The sequence below is a fragment of the Taudactylus pleione genome, unplaced genomic scaffold (genome assembly GCF_031769625.1).
Source record: "Taudactylus pleione unplaced genomic scaffold, aTauple2 ptg000977l, whole genome shotgun sequence".
Classification (NCBI taxonomy): Eukaryota; Metazoa; Chordata; class Amphibia; order Anura; family Myobatrachidae; genus Taudactylus; species Taudactylus pleione.
This window is the reverse complement of record NW_028285378.1, coordinates 4,202,249-4,218,779: the sequence shown is the minus strand read 5'-3', so window position 1 is coordinate 4,218,779 and position 16,531 is coordinate 4,202,249. Positions and strand designations below refer to the sequence as shown.

The following is a 16,531-nucleotide window of genomic DNA, read 5'->3' as shown; positions in this document are numbered from 1 at the left end:
AGCCTGTGCCCGCTTTACTGCCCTATTCATGCCAAAATCCTTGTTGGTCAAGGCAAATGACAAGTGGGTCATATGTACCAGACCACCCTCTGTGGGTTTCAGGTGTAACATTTGATGACCGAAGCTAGTTAACCCCTGCACAACTACAGCTTCTTATTCAAAATGACAAAATATGGTGCCTGTGCCACTTTACTGCCCTATTCATGCCAAAATCCTTGTTGGTCAAGTGAAATGGCAAGTGGGTTATATGTACCAGACCACCCTCTGTGGGTTTCAAGTGTAACATTTGATGACCGCAGCTAGTTAACCCCTGCACAACTACAGCTTCTTATTCAAAATGACAAATTATGGAGCCTGTGCCCGCTTTACTGCCCTATTCATGCCAAAATCCTTGTTGGTCAAGGCAAATGACAGTGGGTCATATGTACCAGACCACCCTCTGTGGGTTTCAGGTGTAACATTTGATGACCGAAGCTAGATAACCCCTGCACAACTACAGCTTCTTATTCAAAATGACAAAATCTGATGCCTGTGCCCACTGTACTGCCATATTTATGCCAAAATCCTTGTTGGTCAAGTGAAATGGCAAGTGGGTCATATGTATCAGACCACCCTCTGTGGGTTTCAAGTGTAACATTTGATGACCGAAGCTAGTTAACCCCTGCACAACTACAGCTTCTTATTCAAAATGACAAAATGTGGTGCCTGTGCCCGCTTTACTGCCCTATTCATGCCAAAATCCTTATTGTACCAGGAAAATAATAATTGTAAACTGTGTGAGGGACACAATTCTTTGTTTACATAGTGTTAGTTTAGTGATCTAACTTTACTTTAATGTTTTAATGTAACATTTTCTGAATAAGAAGCTGGAGCTTGAATAAGAAGTGAATAAGAAATTAATAAGAAGCCAACTTCAGCCTCGTCAGAAACTCTCACTTTTCTAAACTCTCACCCTATTACATTTGGCCCCATATGTCTGTCAGTGTGCACCCAGTTTAAGGAGTCTGTAATAGGAATCTGCTTGTCAGAGCAGATGCCTATATAGAATAGTCAGTGCTGATGGGATTATAACGTGGAAGTCAGAACGAATGGTATGGAAACTCTAGCGCTCACACCAGCATCTGCTGCCCTGAAAAAATATGGACGCATCATCAGCCAACCCGTCTCAGACTTTTACTACTAGTACAACAATAGCAGCGTTTTCCCGCCACTTCCTGCCGCGTCGCTCACTGTTTTCGGCAGTCGTTTGTTGCCAAGGCAACACTTCCGGCGCGGGACAGATAGCACAGGAGAATCCAAAGGAGACGATCCGTGAGTCGAAGTTCTTCTCTTCAGATTCATTCAGCTTGAGTAACAGAGGAATGGCGAGAGCCGGAGGCAGGGTGAGGGATGCTAGGGGTCCAGGCTGACAGAGGGACAATCGGTAGGAGAGAGCTAAGAGGCATGCACACTGGGGGAGAGAGAGCTGAGAGACATGCATACAGACTGGGGGGAAGAAGAGAGCTGAGGCATACAGAATGGGGGAGAGATATCTAAGAGACATGCAAACTGTGGAAGAGAGCGGAGAGGCATGCAGACTGGGGGGGGGGGAGAGAGCTGAGACATGCAGGTTGGGGGAAAGAGAGTTAAGAGATATGCAGACTGGGGAGGGGAGAGCTGAGAGACATGCAGACTGGGGGGGGGGGGGGGTGGAGTAGAGGAAAGAGAAAGCTGAGAAACATGCAGCCTGAGTGGGGAGAGATAACTGAGAGACCTGCAGACTGGGGGGGATGGAGAGATAGCTGAGAGACCTGCAGACTGGGGGGAATGGAGAGATAGCTGAGAGACCTGCAGACTGGGGGGAATGGAGAGATAGCTGAGAGACCTGCAGACTGGGGAGAATGGAGAGATAGCTGAGAGACCTGCAGACTGGGGGGAATGGAGAGATAGCTGAGAGACCTGCAGACTGGGGGGGATGGAGAGATAGCTGAGAGACCTGCAGACTGGGGGGATGGAGAGATAGCTGAGAGACCTGCAGACTGGGGGGGGATGGAGAGATAGCTGAGAGACCTGCAGACTGGGGGGGATGGAGAGATAGCTGAGAGACCTTCCAGACTGGGGGGGATGGAGAGATAGCTGAGAGACCTGCAGACTGGGGGGGATGGAGATATAGCTGAGAGACATCAAGACAGGGATGCAGTCAGGAAGCCGACGGTCGAAATGCCGATTGCCGGCTTCCCGACTGTCAAATCCCTCCAGGGTACTAATGACAGGCGTCGAAATCCTGACGCCTGTCATTATACCTACGCTGGGAGCCTGGCATACCGAACGAAGGTAAGCCGGGCGGTGGGCGCAGACAGCCGCCGGGGGGGAGGGTTAGGTTAGGGGCTCCCGGGGGGGGACTTAGGGTGATCCCCCCCCCCTCGGGTGGATTAGGGTTAGGCACCCCCGGGAGACTTAGGTGTAGGCTGCGGGGATGGGGGAGGGGGGTTGGGGTAAGGCACTAGGGGGGAGGTTAGGGTTAGGTATCCCTAAGGGGGGTTCAGAGGGGGTGGGGGGGTAGGGTTAGTTATACTTACCTAAATCCCCTGTTGGGATTTTCACTGTCAGGATCTGATCATTCATACTGATTGCTCAAGACTGGAGGGAGAGAGAGAGCTGAGAGACGTGGTCTGGGGGGGCGGGTGAGAGAGAGAGAGAGAGAGAGAACCGAGACATGCAGACTGGGAAGAGAGAGCTAGAGACATGGTCTGGGGGGGTGGTGAGAGAGAGAACCGAGACATGCAGACTGGGAAGAGAGAGCTAGAGACATGGAGACTGGGGGAAAGTAATGCCGCGTATCCACTAGCGTATCCGTCAGCCGACGGAGATCTTGGCTTCTTCCCTTCCACGCAACGGTGGCGACGCCTCCGTTTCAGGAAACGAAGGGCATCGCTGCCCCCTCCCCGCTCACAAACGGTAGCAGACTGTCAATCACTGACAGTCTGCTGCCAGTTTGCGTGCAGCCTCGCAGACCCGTTCTGCACATGCGCAGAACGTGTCTGGTGTCTGCACAGATTCACAAACATCGGGAATCTGCGTTCAGCAGTGCATTTGCATGCACTGCTGAATCAGGCCCTTAGTACTCAGTACTTCGAACATCCTAACAGTAGTGCAGACTAGGGATGGACATCTGAAGCTCACCATCAAATGATGGCTGGGCTTCCGCCATCAAAACTTTCAATGCAATGTTAAGTAACCATTGCATCAAAAGTATTAGATAGAAACATCTAGTGAAATGATTTGCGCATGCATGCAAAATACCAATATAGTGCTAAGAGGTAACTGGACTGGGAGCGGGGCCTGGAGCAGGGACAGAACAGGTCACGTCTCTGAGGCATACTTAGACAGATTCCAACAACTGCGCATGTGCAGCCCGCCTACTGAGGTGTACTGCGCATGTGCAGCCATCCAACTGCGATTCCTTTTGCAGTGTCTCCCAGCCACAGCCTGACTGACAGACTGCGGCTTTTGGGAGGCGGAGTGGGGGTGTTCCCTGGCAGCGTTCACGGAAACGGGGGCGTGTCGCCCCGGTTTCCGGGAGACGAGGCCAGAGTCTGCGTGGGTGCAGACAAGCAGACTGGGAAGAGAGAGGTAGAGACATGGAGACTGGGGGAAAGTAATGCCGCGTATCCACTAGGCGATTTAAATGAGCGATTACGACCTCTTACTCGTGCATTAATCGTGCACTATAATGTCGGAATCGACCAGGGATGCGCGCTTCCGCTGCTCGTTTCCAACATCAATTATCATCTGAACATACAGGTCAGTCTGCCGATATCGACAGATTGGGAATGTTCGGGGATGAGGGAGGAGGGTGCCTTCACTGAATGACATATCGTTCAGTGTAGGCACTGCACTTTATGAGGAACGACTGTACGATTACAATATCTGCTAGTGGATACGCACCTTAAGAGGTGAGAGACATGCAGACTGGGGGGAGGAGAGCTGAGAGATATGCAGACTGGGGGAGAGAAAGGGAGAGCTGAGAGACATGCAGACTGAAGGGAGAGAGACAACTAAGACATGCAGACTGGGGGTGAGAGCTGAGAGACATGCAGACTGGGAGAAGAGAGAGCTGAGAGACATGCAGACTGGGGGGAGAGAGAGCTGAGAGACATGCAGACTGGGGGGAGAGAGAGAGCTGAGAGACATGCAGACTGGGGGGAGAGAGAGAGCTGAGAGACATGCAGACTGGGGGGAGAGAGAGACCTGAGAGACTTGCAGACTGGGGGGGTAGTGAAAGAGCAGTGAGACATGCAGACTGGAGGTAGGGAGAGAGAGCTTAGAGACATGCAGACTGCTGGGGGAGAGAGCAGAGAGTCATGCCGACTGGTGACTGCGAGCAGAGTGATATGCAGACTGTTGGTGGGGAGAGAGACATGCAGCTGGAAAGAGGATATTGTGCTAATATTTTATTGATCTGTTGTTGCTATAGGTTATACCTTCTGGGCACCTGACAGTCCCTGTGAGACAGATGTCTTGTAAGAAAAGGTAAGTGGGTACAGGTTTGAAGCTAGGATTTCTGTTACCCAGGGAAGAAACTTGGCTCAGAAAATTACCTTGACTAGATAAATCGGACAGTATCAATGATTGTCATATAATGCAGAGAATATGTCAGTGACTACCATAAATCAGAGAAAATTAGTGACTTCCATGTAATACAAAGAACATCTGTTACTTCTATAATACAGAGAACACCAGTGACCTCCATATAATACAGAGAACATCTGTTTCAGCGCCGCGCCGCATCCTGACCAATTTGAATTGCTGACATGAACCCTACCCTTACGGCGGCACCCAGCTGAAACAGTCGTACCCACCTGCTGATGCAAGCAAGTAAATAGATTTTGTGCACATCTATTCACACTGTAAGGAGAGCTTGTGCTGGGCATGCCCCCTGTAGTGGTGAAAATGGGGCGCTCCTCAAGGCCACGCTCCCTTTCTGAGTGACCAGTCTCCTTTTCGGGCACACGCGCAGATGAGCGCTCTTCTGTGGTAGCCTAAAGTGAACATTAGACATCTGTGACCATCATATAACACAGAGAACATCTGTGATTGCCTTATAAGACCTAATATTAATGCCCTCACACACTACATTAATATTCTACCTCCATCCACAGACCATGTTAATATACCCCCACACGCATTAATACACCTCCTTCATCCACAGATAATAATAATACACACACCAGGGGTTTGGTCACAGAGAAGATGTACTTAGGGCCTGATTCAGCAAGGACTGCAATTGCAAAAAGCTTTGCAATTACGATCCTTGCAATTATGGTAATGCAGCAGGAGGCATCACGCCTCCCGTGCATTACTTAACTGAGCTGCGTTGTCCAACGCAGCATCAGTTAATCTGCGTACCATCGGCCAGCTGCGGTGACCCATGGGGTACCGCAGCCGACTGCCGCAGTTTAGGGGAAAAGGAAATCTCAGTCAGCCGACGGAGATCTTGGCTTCTTCCCTTCCACGCAATGGTGGCGACGCCTCCGTTTCAGGAAACGAAGGGCATCGCTGCCCCCTCCCCACTCACAAACGGTAGCAGACTGTCAATCACTGACAGTCTGCTGCCAGTTTGCGTGCAGCCTCGCAGACCCGTTCTGCACATGCGCAGAACGTGTCTGGTGTCTGCACAGATTCACAAACATCGGGAATCTGCGTTCAGCAGTGCACTTGCATGCACTGCTGAATCAGGCCCTTAGTACTCAGTACTTCGAACATCCTAACAGTAGTGCAGACTAGGGATGGACATCTGAAGCTCACCATCAAATGATGGCTGGGCTTCCGCCATCAAAACTTTCAATGCAATGTTAAGTAACCATTGCATCAAAAGTATTAGATAGAAACATCTAGTGAAATGATTTGCGCATGCATGCAAAATACCAATATAGTGCTAAGAGGTAACTGGACTGGGAGCGGGGCCTGGAGCAGGGACAGAACAGGTCACGTCTCTGAGGCATACTTAGACAGATTCCAACAACTGCGCATGTGCAGCCCGCCTACTGAGGTGTACTGCGCATGTGCAGCCATCCAACTGCGATTCCTTTTGCAGTGTCTCCCAGCCACAGCCTGACTGACAGACTGCGGCTTTTGGGAGGCGGAGTGGAGGTGTTCCCTGGCAAAAGGAACATCGACAACAATCGTGACCGATGGTCGTGATTGTTCCGATGGTGACCCCAGGCTGCGAAGTCGGTCGCAGTGCTGGGATCACGCAAATGCAGCAAGAACGTATGTGACACCTCCTTCTGCATTTGCATTTTAAATGGACGGAATTGCACATCCACTTGTGTGCTGCTGTGCAATTCCGTCCATCTCTGAATCAGGCCCATAGTATACAAATTGTGTGCTCAAGGTACGGACTTGTTCCCACTCACAGTGTAAATAATTATATCTATTTAGTTTTATGCCCTATATCTGTCCCTATAACATTAATCTAAACAACTCTGTCGTCTTCATAGGGCTGCAGTAAGGAAAATATCTACCACATCTCTAGATTCTGGTTACTCATTATGCTCCACTGATTCTGAAGACCAGGTACAAAGAGGCTAATAATATTTCCTGGAAGTATTTGGTATTACAGATAAAGGTGTCACATTGTGATGTTAATCCAGTAAAATTTATGTGAATTAGGGATATCCCTGAACACATTATTGAGGACTGTTGTGTTTGTTGTGAGAAGAGCCACATGGCTCATGAATACATGTTTGCTGGCTTATTCACATTATAAATAACAATGTAATACTATGGAGTCTATACAAAGGTCACCTAATAAACATATCTACAGTGCCTTGCAAAAGTATTCACATCCCTTTGCATTTTTCATGTTTTGTTGCCTCACAACCTGGAATTAAAATGGATTGTTTGAAGGTGTGCATCATTTCATTCACAGAACATGCCTACAACTGTGAAGTTGTGTTTTTTTATATTGTGAATCAAACAACATTTAGGACGACATAACTGAATATCAGCATGCATAACTATTCACCCCCCCTAAAGTCAGTACTTTGTCGATCCACCTTTTGCGACAATTACAGCTGCAAGTCGCTTTGGATAAGTCTCTTATGAGATTGCCACATCTTGCCCCTGGGATTTTTGCCCATTCCTCAAGGCAAAACTGCTCCTGCTCCTTCATGTTGGATGGTTTACGCTTGTAAACAGCAATATTCAAGTCTGACCACAGATTCTCAATTGGATTGAGATCTGGGCTTTGACTAGGCCATTCCAACACATTTAAATGTTTCCCCTTAAACCACTCGAGTGTTGCTATAGCAGTATGCTTCGGGTTATTGTCCTGCTGGAAGGTGAATCTCTGTCCCAGTCTCAAATCACAGGCAGACTGAAACAGGTTTTGCTCAAATCAGTTTCCCAGTCCCCACTGCTGAAAAACATCCCCACTGCATGATGCTGCCACCACCATGTTTCACTGCGGGGATGGTGTTCTTGGGGTGATTGGATGTGTTGGGTTTGCAACAGACATAGAGTTTTCCTTGGTGGCCGAAAAGTAAAATTTTAGTTTCATCTGACCAGAGCACCTTCCTCCATATATTTGGGGTGTCGCCCACATGCCTTTTGGTAAACTCAAATCGTGTCTTCTTATTTTTATCACTAAGTAATGGCTTTTTTTCTGGCCACTCTTCCATAAAGCCCAGCTCTATGGAGTGTACGGCTTATTATGGTCACATGCACAGATACACCAGTCTCTGCTGTGGTACTCTGCAGCTCCTTCAGGGTTACCTTTGGTCTCTGTGCCGCCTCTCTGATTAATGCCCTCCTTGCCTGGTCTGTGAGTTTTGGTGGGCAGCCCTCTCTTGGCAGGTTTGTTGTGGTACCATGTACCATTTGATGGTGCTTCGGGGGATCATCAAAGATTTGGATATTTTTTTATAACCCAACCCAGAATTGTACTTCTCAACAACTTTGTCCCTGACTTGTTTGAAGAGCTCCTTGGTCTTCATGGTGTGATGCCTCTTGCTTAGTGGTGTTGCAGCCTCTGGGGCCTTTCAGAAAAGCTGTGTTTATACTGACAGATCATGTGACACTTAGATTTCACACAGGTGGACTTCATTTCACTAATTATGACATCTGAAGGTAATTGGTTGCGCCAGAACTTTTGAGGGGCTTCATAGCAAAGGGGGTGATTACATATGCACATGCCAATTTTCAGAATTTTTTATTATAAAGATTCTTTTTTTATATATATTTTTCTCATTTCACTTCACCAAATTAGACAATTTTGTGCAGATCCATCAAATAAAATTCAGATTAAAAAAATAAATAAATTACAGGTTGTAATGTAACAAAAAAGGTAAAAACCAAGGGGGGTGAATACATTTTGCAAGGCACTGTATATAATATATAAAATATGCAAACCTAACTACTGTTATAAGAATATAAAAGCTCCATTTAAATAATGATATGTAAATTTTCAACAAAGTCCTTTAAAATGGAGACGGTACTAAAGGTGCCTACACACTTACCGATCTGCACACGATCCGACATTGTGTAAGATATCCCTTGAAACTCCTCCACGGCAGCTCTGCACACGATTTGGTGTTTAAAGTGTCCAATTTACAAATGATCTATCGTGCCTTTCCAGTGCATTTGTGTCCCAGATTGGCAGATCTGCCCTACAGCACGGCAGATCTGACGATGCGATGTGCGACTAGAGGGGAGACGCATTGCGTTGTGATCGTGAGTGGGGACTCACAATTTGGGCATTTTTTACACGATCTATCGTTCCGATTCGTCGGAATCGGCCAGATCGTGTAAATAAATCGGTAAGTGTGCAGGCACCTTAATCTTTTTTTGTCAAATGAATGACCTAACCCCCCTTTTACACATATTATTTGGTGTAATTTCAAAGATATGTTCTTGATACAGATGGGTTGCATTCTCCACATGACTGTGCTTTATGCTAATATAATGTAATCTGTTGCTCTTGCTCCAGGTGTTGGTCATTAATAAAGGGCTGGATCAATGTGCTGCATTGCTACACGACATCTTGCAGACTGATGTGACTGGTAATAAAGACTTCTAGTTGCTGTGAGCGTTCTGCATATTCTTGGGCACACTTACACTTCCTTTTGTTATATCGATATAGAGAAAACACTGAAGTCTCAGAAAATGACTATTTCTAAAGGCAGTGTGAGGTTGTCTACTGCGAAAGGGAAGAAGAGCGCTCTGAAGAAGCCGACCACCACGCCTTATGTGTATAAGGAGAGAGGTGAGTGCTGCATGGTTGGTATAATTTACATAAATTGAGGTGTCCACCCTAGTCACATATTAAGGTGACCCTATAAAAACTACTTACGGAGGGCTTGGAGCACCTATTCCCTGAACAGGGCTTCATGAATATATAATTTGCCAGATTTTTGGGAATTTGCTCCTAGTCATGAAATACATCAGTGATCTTGCTGGTCCTTATGTCCTGTATTTCCATTTAATTTAAACTGATTCACCTTTGTAGGATTTCTGAGAAAGTCTGCACCTGTGAGGAGCTGTAACATGGATGTACAGAAACCCATTGTTAGTGTGCAATTTCCGGTGATGCCTACTACAAACTGCGACTATGTACACACTCAAATGCAACATCTTCACAGAACATCTTCACAGGTGCCATCACTGTCAGAGCAGAGTATGTATAACCCCATGTGACACAGGACTGTCCAAGTGATATCCTAATGGTCTGATACCAGCACTCATTCTTATTCCATTAACCATAGGTCCTGAAGCTGCGGCACCATATAACTGCCGATTGCCCACATCCACCCCGGCCTTATCCCCTCAATATTCAGGAAACCTTCAGGTATGAAATCCATGTAAAATATTAATGTTCACTCTAGGTCCGGCGCCGGGCACGTCCCCTTTTCGTAACTGTTGTGGGCATGCCTGGCACTTACGCTGGGCTGCCCCCAAGAGCTGCTGTCAGTGTGAATGGATGCATGTGCCAGGCATCCATTCACCGGTGGTGACCACTATACTGCAGTTTTTCCCCACCCGCGGGTCTGAACCCGCAGGCTGTTTCAGCGGGGCGACGCGCCGGAGGGCAGGGTGCCTTAGAAATAGGGCAGGGTCGCTGCGCTTCGCTAAAACAGCCTAGCGGGAACGCTATATATGATGTTCTCTGACCGCATTCCAAATCTGAAGCCTCTACTAGGTGGCACTGGATACCGGTTACTGTGTACTGTACTCTATGTATACTGCAAAGTAGGTTTTATTCACCTTCTACCAACTGCTCTGCAGTGTTCAGTAATAGAAGCAATGCATCTACAGTGGCCTGAGCAACTAGGAATCATGCAAAAAAATTTTCTTCTACTTATGTATGTTTTATACTGTTTTTTTTTTGTTTTTTTTTTCTTCATGGTCAATTTGGGGTCCACATGGTTGACCTTGGGGTATAGGTTGGGAACCAAATCCGGGCACCACGCAGTTAAAGCTTTCAGCTCCCAGGCTGCACTAGGTCCACTCTCCTTTATAACCCCGCCCTCAAGCCAGAGGCACCTCAGTTTGAGTAGGTGCCCGGCCGGAGTCGGGTCACCGTTATCGCAGGGGGGGCTGATTAGCAGCACCTAAGCTAATTTTTATTTTAAGAGTGATAAGTTTATTTTTACTTTTGACTCTTCTGAGCGGCAGCATTGGACGTCCAAGCTGCCGCTCCGTCACCCCGCCGGCGCTGTAACGCCAGTACAGATCTGGGGATTTCGGCGGGACCCCAGAGTCTGTGCTAGCCGGACTCTGCGGGCGTCCAGGACTGCGGCCGGATCAACGGGGAGCAGGTAAGGTCGCGGATCACTGCTTGCGGTGATCCGCGCATTTCTGCAGTCTGTTACCTCCGGTCTCTGGGGACAGACCGGAGGCGCTGGCAGTGGCGGCGGGCTCCCCCCATACCCTGCGTGTCCACTAGACCACCAGGGTCTTAATTATCAGTAGCGGGAGCCGGCGTCCCGGGGGTTAATAGCAGCCCTGGGTAGGCAGCCTTCCCTGTTGAGCGGCTCCTCCCCTCAGCTCAGCGTGCCTTCCCAGCTCAAGGTCTGGCGTCCCTGAGCTGCTTCCTCCGTGGGCCACACTTCCTCTCAGGTCTCTGGACGGCCATTTTCCTCTGGTGCAGCAGATCTACTAGGATGGCAGTTGGTCCAGTTCCCCTGTGTACCTCTCCTTTGGGTCTGTGTACACAGCGCTATAGCCTTCCAAGACACTGAATCTGGGCAGTTGAATGCAGTGCCTTTTGCAGTATATTGTATGTAATGTGCGTGTGTGTGTGTGTGTGTGTGTGTATATATATGTGTGTGTGTGTGTGTGTGTGTGTATATATATATCCTGCATTCTGTGTGACTTATGCTAGCGCTGACTGACTGTGCTTTTTCTCTCATTTGTCAGTGTATATCACATCTATGCCTTTTCTTTACAATCTGCCCTAATACAGGAGTGCCTAGGGTGGTTCTGAGACCTCACGCATACAGTCAGGTGCATAAATATTGGGACATTGACAGAATTTTCATATTTTGGCCTCTATTCACCACCACAATGGCTTTGAAATGAAACAAACAAGATGTGCTTTAACTGCAGACTTTTCAAAAGTAATGGGACTATCAACTCAAAAGCTATTTCATGGACAGGTGTGGGCTATTCCCTTGTTATTTCATATGAAAATTCTGTCAATGTCCCAATATTTATGCACCTGACTCTGTGTACTTGTCACTATATGTAAGGTTTGTCACATACTGTTGCCTGCTGAACGTTGCCATATTTTAGATGTAACTGTGTGTTTTATATGCTGATAGTGGGTCCCTGCAGCTAATCTTGGCGTAAGTCAGGACCAGTATATTGTTAGTCAGATATGTCTGACCAGGAAATAGAGCATAATGCTGCACCCATTTTTGCTATCCTGCAAGTCATGTACTGCAGGTATAAGTACGGAGGATTTGACTCAGAAAGGGTTCTGTATACAGCGCCATCATGTGCCGTACCCCTTACTTTTGGCTGTTTGTTTCTCAAGACCCTGGCCTCCATTGCATATCGCCTGTTGGCCCCCATTGTTGTAACTCACTTGGGGTTACTTCAACATGCTACCCTTCCATCTCAGGATATCTCGCAGTTTCTTGCGGTTTACCCCTGTGACACAGACTATCTCTCCCTACTGGGGTTTTTCACAGTACATGCAATTCCCTCAGGTACCACAACAGTCTGTCATTTCCCTTGCAGGGATTACCACAACAGCCACCCTGGGTGGATGTTGTTTCTATGAAACACAAAATAGCATAATAAATGCCCTGTGGTTACTTCCCAGTCTGCACTGTCTAACATAGATCGTTAGCCAAGGGTGAACTGGATGATATATCGGACTCCTATCCCACTCACACGCCTAAATCACGTATTATTATCCCTGCTTTGGTGCTGGCGGTCAAGTCCATCCTAGTTATAGAGAATGCCGAACCTGCACCTAAATCAAATCGCCCTCAGTTTAAGCATTAAGGTGTGTTCGGCTGTTTTCCTCTTCTCTGACCAGCGGGTGGATCACATGGCGGGGGTCTGGTTATCGCCAGATGAGCGGTATCACAAGAGCTTTTGGCCTCATGCTTCTCATTCCCTGAGAGTGATTGCAAGTAATAGGAATCACCTCCTGGGGTGGATTTTCATGTTACTCGTCTCACTAAGAGTGCTACTACGCCTCCCATCCCTGCCCGGACGGTTTCTACGAAACACTAGGTGGTAACTTTGCCTGAAATCAATATACTCGCTTTCATGGGCTGTTGCCCATCCAACCATGGCTATCGCATGGGTGGCTAATGCTATTGACTTCTGGGCTGATGCATTTGTACAACTTTTTCCCTCAAAAACTTCTGGGGATCCCTTTTGTTGATCACATTCAAAATGCAGTTTCATATGTTGGAGTAACAGCATTGGATCCCAGTCTCCTAACTTTCAGGGTGTCGGCTGCGACTGTATCCACCGCATTACCCTATGGCTGCGCTCATGGAAGGCAAAGGTGGACTCCAAGATAGGCCTTAAAGTGGATACCCTATATTGGGGAGATCTTGTTTGGTCCTGACCTTGACAAGATTGTAGCAACGTTGGCAGTATCACTAACTGCAAATTGCCCCCTTCAACTACTCCCACTACAAGGCCTCGGACTAAGGGCCTGATTCAGACCCGCTCGCAAGCGGGTCGATGGCCAGGCAGTGCGCACGCGTGATCCCCCCAGAGCGAGTGACTTTTCACTCGCTGCGGGACTCACTACAAGACGGGGCGGCTGTCGGTTGTGATTGACAGCTCGCCCTGTTTTGTAGGCGTGCTGGGGGGGGTGGCTGGACAAACCTGAAGAAACGCCTGCTGTTTGTGGGTGGCCCTACTGACAGCACCAGTGATGTCAGTAGTGAACTTCTTGCTCTATTTTCGGGCTCTGCCCTATGGACTGTCCACAGCCCCACCGGGGTTTACCAGATTTATGGCTTTTATGACAGCCCACCTGTTCAGGGTATCCGACTGCTCCTGTATCTGGACGGCCGCCTGCTCTTAGCAGGATCACCAATATACTTTACAGCCATTTCCAGTTAACCATTGCTTTACTTCACAAGCACGAATGGTTAATCAACTGGGAAAAAGTCCTCCCTGAATACCTCACAGGGTATGATTCATCTGGGAGCCCTGCTGGTTTCTCAGAATCGGAGAATCCTTCTGACGTCAGACAAGTTCTCCACTCTTCAACTACGAGTGCATTACACTGTAATGCAGGTTCTGGAATCCAGGGTGTCTACTTTAGGAAGGGTGGAATATGCCCCATTCTAGGCCTTTGCGAAAACTGATCCTCTCCATGTGGAACAGGTTTCTCCATCGGATCACTGTTCAGATGATGATTCTCTCTCCGGAGGTGCGTCTGTCTCTATCTGGCTGGCTATGGCCATCTCATCTAACCAGGGGTCGCCCCTTTTTGGATTCCGGACTGGGTAATCCTTGCAACGGACGCCAGTCTCTAGGGCGGAGTGACCGGTCCGCACTCCTTTCAGGGCAGTTGGACGTCTGTTGATACCGCCCTGCCAATCAACTTATTGGAACTACAAGCTGTCTTGGGCCCTTGCTCTAGCCTAATTCATACTTCACGGTAAACCTGTAAAGGTTCAGTCCGACCATGTCACAACAGTGGCTTACATTTAGGAGACACTCGTAGTTGGGCAGCAATGACAGGAATGTCACACATTCTGACATAGACCAAGGGTCTCCTCCCGGCCATCTCTGCAGTGTTCGTTCCGGGAGTTCTCCATTGGGAAGCGGACTTCCTCAGCCATCACAACGTGCATCCTGGGGACTGGTCTCTTCTCGAAGAGAGGTTTCAACTCCTAGTGAGCAGAGGGGGCCTCCCAGAGATGGTCCTCATGGCATCCTGACTATATCACACACTGTCGGTGTTAGGGTCCAGAACTAGAGGTACTGATTTATGTACCTGTTTCCTCCGGTCTCCCTTCTTCCTCGAGTTCTTCGGAAGTTCAATAGAGACGGAGGTACTGTCCTGCTGGTGGCTCCAAATTGACACAGACGTCACTGGTACTTAGATTTTCTGAATCTCTCCATCGACACTCCATTCCTGCTACCTCAATATTCGGACCTGTTGTCTCAGGGTTCTTGCCTTTCCCTGGACCTGGATCGTTTCTTTGACTGAGTCCCTACTGTGGTCCTAAGGCTTCTCTGGCTCTGCCATCATTGGGACAATTAGAGCTCGTAGGCCAGCTTTCGCTGGGATCTACCACAGAATATGGCATACATAATTCTTATGGTATCGTACTAGTAGCTACGAACCTCCCAGGTGTTTTTAGTATTTCCAGAAGTTCTGGTACTCCTTCCAGCTGGCTTGGGTCTAGCCCTCTGCCTGGCCTTCCTGAAAGTGCAGGTCTGCACTGTCAATATGGTTCGGATGTGGAATTGCTCCACTCTCGGGTATCCAGACCCTACTTCAGGGTGTTTTCTTTATTCTACCTCCCTTTATCTCCCCTAGGGGCTCCTTGGGATTTGACAGTGGTTCTTCGTGCCCTCCTGGGGCCTCCATTTGAACCACTAGATTTGATATCCCTTACGTGGTTTAGGGCTTAGACTTTCTCTTTCTTGGCGTTTGCATCTGCCAGAAGAGTGCCGGAATTGGGAGTGTTCTCATGTGGCTCCCTCTTCTGGATATTTCACCAAGACAGGGTTGTGAGTTGCACTTGACCTGTGTTTCTTCCTAAAGTGGTCTTTAAGTTCCATATTATTCAGGAACTTATTGTTTTCAGTCTCCAGTCCTCTCGGCTGCTGTGGCCTCATTGACCGGCCTCTCAGGATGTACGTGGTCCGTTAAGGTTCCTTCAGGAAATCAGACTCCTTATTTGTGGTCTATGGATTTCACGGGAAAGGATGGCTGGCCAATAAACAGACATTGGCTAGATGGCTTCGTATGACTTATTCAGGGGCCTACACATAGGAAGGCCTTTCTGTTTCCGTTGATGCTTATTCTACTCGGGCTGTGGGTAGCTTGCTGTGGCGCCTCGGCTGTTATGCCTTGCAAGCTGGCCACGTGGTCTTCTGTCCAGACCTTTCTATGTTCTGTGGTTCTATGTTCCTCTCAGAGCAGGAGCGTCCCCACCCTTACAAGGACTGCTTTGGGACCTCCCCCACGGTCAACCCTGTGGACCCCCTATGGACCCTGAAGAAGAAAATGAGAGAGATAGTTAGAACTTACCCTTATCTCTCTTATTTCGAAGTCCATAGGGTCCACAGGGCACCCGCCCTGACGCACCTGGCTTCATATGGGCTGTGTTACTGGTTACCGATTTCCGGTCTCCTTCTCTGTGAGTATGGTTCTTGAATGTTCCAGTCTTTTCTCTTTCTTTCCTTCTCCGGCCTTTGGCTACTTACAAACTGAGGTGCCTCTGGCTTGGGGGCGGGGTTATAGGGAGAGTGGACCCAGTGCATCCTGAAAGCTTTAACTGCGTGGTGCCCGGATTTGGTTCCCAACCTATACCTCAAAGTCAACCCTGTGGACCCTATGCTATGAACTTTGAAGAAAGAGAGATAACAAGGGTAAGTTCTTACCATATCTAATTTTTTATTTGAATCTTTTGTATGCATACTGTAAAACTGGGTACACATGTTATGACTGTGCAACCCAACGATGCGGCGAGCGGTGTAACGATACACCTCATGTTCAGTACACACAGTCTGCCGTATGATGGCGGAATGTATCGTTACATTCTGTATGTAACTACATTGCATCGTTAATTGAATGGAACGATGGCCGGGAATGATGGATCGAGCGTACACACTATACAGTGTGTACGATATATCGTTCTGATCTGCGTCATATACTGTATATCATTTGATGTGTTCTCTAAACTTAACCATGCTTGTATTGTAGAACTGTATCAATGAAGGATACCACCAGACTCTGGGTATAAATTTGTAAAAACGAGCGCTCATGTTCATGGTTAGGAAAGGGTGGGAATAAAAGTAGCTGGGAGAAGATAAAGGAAAAGAAGACAAACTG

At 48.0% G+C, this 16,531-nt stretch overlaps 1 protein-coding gene across 4 annotated transcripts in view; it reads left to right on the top strand.

Annotated features, from left to right (window-relative positions):
* The first annotated feature begins 1,124 nt into the window (after positions 1 to 1,124).
* Positions 1,125 to 16,531, top strand: part of CCDC14 (coiled-coil domain containing 14) — an 85,386-nt gene continuing 69,979 nt past the window's right edge. Inside the window, exons 1-7 of one of the 4 annotated variants that reach the window (XM_088460726.1) lie at positions 1,202 to 1,382; positions 4,457 to 4,512; positions 6,483 to 6,558; positions 8,972 to 9,044; positions 9,125 to 9,247; positions 9,491 to 9,658; positions 9,747 to 9,829. In XM_088460726.1, coding sequence (XP_088316852.1) covers positions 1,362 to 1,382; positions 4,457 to 4,512; positions 6,483 to 6,558; positions 8,972 to 9,044; positions 9,125 to 9,247; positions 9,491 to 9,658; positions 9,747 to 9,829 — 600 coding nt within the window. In that variant the 5' untranslated portion in view covers positions 1,202 to 1,361. Of the gene's footprint in view, positions 1,383 to 4,456; positions 4,513 to 6,482; positions 6,559 to 8,971; positions 9,045 to 9,124; positions 9,248 to 9,490; positions 9,659 to 9,746; positions 9,830 to 16,531 lie in introns of all 4 variants that reach the window. The other 3 variants (XM_088460727.1, XM_088460728.1, XM_088460729.1) reach the window with 3 other exon arrangements.